Here is a 6,568-nt window from a genome sequence, read left to right as displayed (position 1 = left end):
CATTTTGCCTTTCTTAGACCAATAGTTATGAAAATACCTGCCCAGACCTTATCGGGATTTCACATCAAAAGTTGTTTCATTTCTCTGTCTAGTTTCTACATTGATCCTCATCCCAATTTTTGATTCCCCACAACCAGGTAAGAATGTTTGGGATGTGACAAAAGATGCCTTGTTAAGTTGAAAGCTGTTTTCCATGTTTGAAAGGCATGCTTTTTATTGTCTTGTTAAACTGTCAATAGACGTATTTTGGATGAAAAATCTCCTTAACCAGAAGGATAATTATGTAATTTCCAAAAAGCTTAAGTCATCCTATAAATTTCTTCAAGATCGACTCTTGAATCTCCAGGTCAGAATTTTCACTTAAGTAGTTGCTGGCTTCATATCTCTCAGCTTTCATGGCGTACGAACTAGCATATAAGAAGACTTGGCTGCTAAGCGTTGTCTGCTTTTTATTGTCTTCTGTGCACATGACGATGGCAGAACAAGACACAATCAGCAAGGCCAAGACTGGCAATGGTAGATTTGCTGAGCAACTTGAGGTTAGGAAGCTTCTGAAGAAGTTGAATGAACCAGCTATTAAGTCTATTAAGGTATCCAACTCATCTTCTACGACTGGTTTTTCGGTCTGCTGTTTTTAATTTCTTTTTCATATATATAATTGTTTCTTACCTGTATATGTTTGTAGCGTTGGTAGAGAAGAAAGAAGATTACGTTAAGCGTTAGTGGTTCATGTTCAGGAATACATATATTTACACACAAGTGTGCACGTATATAATAGAATTAATCAAGCAATTTGTAATATTTTTCATCGAGTTTTCACTTAAAGAAGAAATTATTTCTTGTTTTTTTAATCATAACAGTACATAATTTACGATTGTTTGGATTAATTTGGTATTAAAAAGAGAAGAGTCATGATGGTGACATAATTGACTGCGTGCATATTCTGAATCAGCCAGCTTTCGATCATCCAAAACTGAAGAATCACAAAATTCAGGTAAAATTAATAATTTATCTAAGTTTATGTTTTAGTTTTATTGGATTTCATAACTCATAATTCTGAGGCCAATTATTTCCTATCCTATGAAGGTGAGGCCAACATTTCTTCCAAAAGGAAGAAGGTTAACTGAATCAAAGCCAATTGCTCAAATGTGGCACCACAGTGGAAGTTGTCCTGAAAGAACCGTTCCTATAAGAAGAACAACAAAAGAGGACATATTGAGGCCATCAGGATCTTTCCAACAACATGGAAAGAAGGATAACAAGAGCATCCCAAATCTGTCCGGATTATTATACTCATCTACGGATAGCCACGAGTTACCTTTATTGCCTTAATGTTATCAGTTTATTAGAATGTTTGAAGTGTATATTATATTTAATATGCAAAATATACGTTGGCATGTCAGGAGTGGATTGACTTGACTTGGATAAAGTTGGGTTAAAAGATGGAATATAAATGGAAGGACCCAGCATAAACTTATTTCCCTAAGATTTTGGATTCAGATATAGTGGGAGACCACTTATACGCATAATCCCCCAGTTCCTAACCCAATTTGGTCTCTCCCCTTTTTCAGGATTTCTCAGTTTGGGTTTTGCAGGCCCATTTTTGGGTTTCTCCCTGCAATCCCAACAATTTACTCACTAAATTTAACATATGACTTAGAAAACAATATAGTTTGGTGTTTACTAATCAAACTTGTGTTGTTGGAGAGATTGGATATAGGTAGCAGAGTCGAACCAGGATTAATCAAGGTACTGAAAACCGGACCGGCAATTGAATCGGTCAAGGCAATGGGTCAAGGGTCAGTAGGTTAGACCGGAGTCAAACCGGTGATAAATAAAGAAATAAAAAATAATTTCAATGTTCACTAAGAACTAGATATCAATTTAATATCTTGAATCACTAGTAAAATAATCACATCCTTACAATTTCTTATAATATCATACTACTAAAATCACTAAATATTCATCCCAACAAAATATCACAATAGATATATGATAACAAAATATTTCTCCCTATAATTATTCAATCATTAGATCCTAATTATCAACAGCTTTTAAAAAAAAATCATCAAAATATTTTTTTTTAAACAAAAAGGGGACCCAGGTTAACCCACCAAATCAGGCGGGTCACCCCCGGGTCAGTCCAAGTCACCCCGGTTCAGTCCGAGTCACACTAGATCACCATGAACCTGGTTCACAGACTCAACTGGATCGATTACCTGGTTGGTTCACCAATTTCTGGTCTAAACTGGTCGGTCTAGTCTGGTTTTCAATACTGTGGGATTAATTATAACTGAAGGTTTTCACTTCAGACTAAAAGGAGAGCTTGTTTGTGTGTGTTTGTATGTTAAATACGTACATTATATTCGTCTTTGATGGCTTTGGTGCCTCTAGTATGCAACAGTGATAACTCATTATTTTGAATATCTTGAAAGAATATTTTGAGTGATTTTTGGAGAGTTTTTTTAGAGAGTTATCAATAGGATTTTGGATGATTTAAAAGAGCTTTGAAAAGAAATTAATTGTGAGCATTATTTGGGTGATTTTATTATAAATATCTTAGTTTGAAATAAATAAAAATAATTAATATTAAGTTTAAGATTTAGTTGGTTTTATTTTCTATTATTTCAATTTCTTATATTTTATTTCGTTTCCTTTTATTTTGTTTGCCTTTTCATTTTAATTTTTCCTTCTTCTTTTTTGTTTTATTTTCTTCTCCCTCTTTCAGCAAGCATCAACGCCCTGTCTAGGAAATTCTTGAATGGGATCATGGGGAGCACGTGCTGATGGTGGAGATGGGGGACGACAACGTTTTGGAGAAGCAATTTTTGAATCGTTGAGACCTGGAGGGCGTTGCGGGATTTGGGGGATATTCATCTTGAAGGCGCCCAAACAGGAGGGTCGGAGACTGAAAGCGCCGAACTGGTGCGGAGCAGTTCTGTATCATCTTCTTCTTCGCTGGATTCTGAAGAGAGACGCCGAGAAGAATAGTGAGGAAGGGAGTGAGGCGCGACTGGAACTTCTTCTCTGAAGGTGGCCGACGGGTTCTGCAGGAGGAGAAGTTCGACACTGTTCACAGCAAGGAGACTGGACCTCATCTTCTTCTCTTGTTCTTTGGACTCGACTGGTTCAGTGAGCGAGAGAGGGAGGAGGCAGACATTGCGAGAGGCCGAATCTGGTTTTGAGCAGAGGAGCACGAGCTGTGATAGGAGCTTCGAACAGTGTTTTGTTTCCAATCTTTCTTTCTTTCTATCATGATTTTGAATCTGGAATTATTGTTGCTGAATTGAGATTGCTTGAAGTCATGTGTGGCCAGTGTGTTTTACAGCTTAGAGAAACTATGAACTTGTTAGTGGATTAAGCTTTGTTTTCAATGAACCGGGGATGCTTAATATTAAATTTTAGTTACTTAATCTTGTTTTTTATTTGTCCATTTGATGACTGGCCACCATTAATTGTGAATTTGAGAATTAAAGTTTTCCTTGACAAAAGGGATTTTAATTAAGCTCTTAGATTAAGTAATATGGGATTGGATGATAATCTAATTTGTGATTAGGATAGAATTATATCTAATTGTCCCGTATAATTGTTGATAAGTGAGACCAAATTGTTTAGCCTCTTAGGTAATTGTGTGAAAGATTACATAATTAATTTAAGAGAGGGTTATAAGTGGACCGTCAGGCACTTGTAACTAATTGAACTCTAGATTAACAAAATTAACATTAAAGCGAATCAATTCAGTGAAACAAGGTTTAAAAAGCTAGCAAGGGATTAGTGACTCTAGGTTGGCCTTTTAATATTTGCTTAAATTAACTGAAGAAAGCTTTGTTTTGTTTTATTTTAATTTCTTTTCACCCAATTTCATTAAATCCTGATTTTTCTCAACTTAAACAAAAGAGAATTTTTATTGCCTAATCACTATTATTTGAGTTTTCTGTGGGATCGACCTTGATTTGCTACTATCTATTTTTGTGACCCGTACACTTGCGGTGCGTTTTAATATTTGGTAGCATCACACAGCTGAAGTGAAGGGAGATGAATATTACGGAGCCAAAGCATTCATAAACATTTGGAAGACAAGTGTTCAAAGACGCAATGAATTTAGTCTCTCTCAAATTTGGATTATGAATCAAGATGATACTGATAATGCCGAAAGCATCGAAGCAGGTTGGCAGGTATTCTATAATTTCTCTCACATATCACACGTACGCATCATCAGTACATTTCAACATGTCTATTCAAGAAATGTATTAACTCTGTACGTGGTACGCTGTTCCTTGATTTGGACAACTAGATCCATCCAATGCTATATGGGGATGATAAACCAAGACTTTTTGCATATTGGACAGTAAGTTCAAATTTCTTATCAACCCAATTTCTTGTTTCTTCACATCATTCGCTTTTTGTTGTTTTTTTCAAATGGATTATTTCTTCATCCCACAGAGTGATTCCTATGAACATACTGGCTGTTATAACCTAAAATGTCCTGGCTTTGTTCAAGTTTCCAATACGGTATTGATGGGAGCCACCCTCCAACCATTATCTGACGATGGTGGTTCTCAATATGGAATCTCCATCCTTATCTGGAAGGTATAGCTTTTTTCGGAGATAGAACTAACATAAATCCCTTTTTAAAACAATCATAATATAAATCCTCATAATGCCATCTGATTTTTAATTTTTGTCCTGGTTTAATGTAAACTAACACTAAACGTAATACTAATTAGTCAGCAGGATCCACGAAGTGGGAACTGGTGGATGAGATTTGGGGATACAGATGTGGGATACTGGCCAGCTTCTATGTTTGATCGCCTGTCTGAGAGTGTATCAATAATACAGTGGGGAGGTGAAGTGATGAACAAGAAATCTGAAGGGAAACACACAACAACAGAAATGGGAAGTGGATATTTCGCTCGAGCAGGTTTTGGGAGGGCTAGCTTTTTCAAGGACATTTCCATTGTTAATGAAGAAAATTATTTTGTGACTCCCAAGTACTTCAGCACTTTTGCTGGCAAACCCATGTGCTACGACATTGTCCTAAGTGATTATTCTGATGATTGGGGTGCCAACTTCTACTATGGTGGTCCCGGAAGAAACCCATTTTGTCAAACTTAATATTAAACTAGCTATTTGACAAAATCAAGATAATCCCAGCTAGCTAGCTCGATGGGAAACTAGATATTAGGAGACTTTGAAAAGTCTCTAAAGCTGTGTACTTAGGAAATAAAGGAATTCAATTGTAGCATGGGGTGAATTCCCTAACCTCATCATTAGTACTATATACCAGGCTTGGTGGCATATTTTATAAAATAAAGCCTAATGAAATAAGGCTAGATAAGATTATAATGCTATGTAATGTTTGGTGTGACATTGTATAGTATGTATAATGTTGTCCTATATATGTTTGATTAGGTATGTTGTATGCTTTATGTAACATCCTTATTTTTATCTATTTAATTAAATTTATAAATAAATATATTTTAGTATTAAGTTAATTATAAAAAAAGTTAGATATAGGCAAATTATTATTATTATTATTATTATTATTATTATTATTATTATTATTATTATTATGTTAATAATGTTTTTGTGTGTGATTGTGTGTGTGTGTGGATGATATTCTAAAAATTATACCATGGTATAGAAGTCCCACATCGACTAATCTTTAGAGTGAAGGAGTTTGAGGAGCCTATATATAGGAGATAGTAAGTGGAGTTTGAAGTGAGTAAATAATTTTCGCACATATCTGAGGTAGTCTCAGAAAAGTGCTAGTTTTGAGTTTATTAACCGTTGGATCGGACTGAAATTTGGTCAGCCCATTTGGGACATCCAAATCGTTAATTTCAACGGTTGGATCATTATTTTGATCTCTGAGTTACAAGTTATTAGGTACGTTTTTAACTTAAATCTTTTGGATTTAGCAGATAGAGTTTTGAATAGTAAATTAGCATTTTTAAAGTTCATTCACCGTTAGATTGAGCTATAATTTGGAGGATAGTATCATGATAGATAGGAAATTAAATTCAACGGTTAGATTAAGGGTTTAACTTCTGTAGTGAGAATAACTTGGTTCATACTAAGTCTATTTGTCTAAGTCCTTCGAAGATGGAATATAAGTTATAAATTTACAGTTTGTCTATTTACATTATGAATTCGATGATTCTAATAATATAATCTAATAATTAAAGGATATTTAAGTAAGGAAAATTTAAGAATCGAGTCTAAATCATATATATATGTTCTCATTTCAAACCTTAGAGAAATGTCTTTTAGGCTAGAGTTCTGAGGAAAATTTAAGCTTTTAGAGGAGTTGGAGGCTAGAATTTTGTGAGTAGCCTACTCTAATACTATAGAGATAATATTTTAATTTTGTTTGTAGATATAAACTCTATTGTGGCATTTTCGAGGTTGGACTCTGGTTGTAGTTGACTGTTAGCTAGGAGACCAGGTAACTAAATTTCTATCTGTTGCATACTCTAGCATGAAGTTGGTGAGCGGCTTTATAACTAATTCTATAAAAGTATATTACATTTTGTATGAACTGTCTTGTGGGATGCTATTTTAAAAA

The 6,568-nt window shown here is 34.7% G+C and overlaps 1 protein-coding gene across 1 annotated transcript; it reads left to right on the top strand.

The window, feature by feature from the left end:
* The first annotated feature begins 473 nt into the window (after positions 1-473).
* LOC114747178 (uncharacterized) lies at positions 474-5,115 on the top strand. Its single transcript, XM_028935469.1, has 8 exons — positions 474-590; positions 908-994; positions 1,087-1,277; positions 2,972-3,132; positions 4,135-4,175; positions 4,295-4,348; positions 4,444-4,590; positions 4,735-5,115. The coding sequence occupies exons 1-8, from the start codon at positions 474-476 to the stop codon at positions 5,113-5,115; spliced, it is 1,179 nt and encodes a 392-aa protein (XP_028791302.1).
* Positions 5,116-6,568: the final 1,453 nt, after the last annotated feature.

This window comes from Neltuma alba, unplaced genomic scaffold, assembly GCF_004799145.2.
Source record: "Neltuma alba isolate B1F8T4 unplaced genomic scaffold, ASM479914v2 tig00005238_pilon, whole genome shotgun sequence".
Lineage (NCBI taxonomy): Eukaryota > Viridiplantae > Streptophyta > Magnoliopsida > Fabales > Fabaceae > Neltuma > Neltuma alba.
This window is presented reverse-complemented; position numbering and strand designations above follow the sequence as displayed.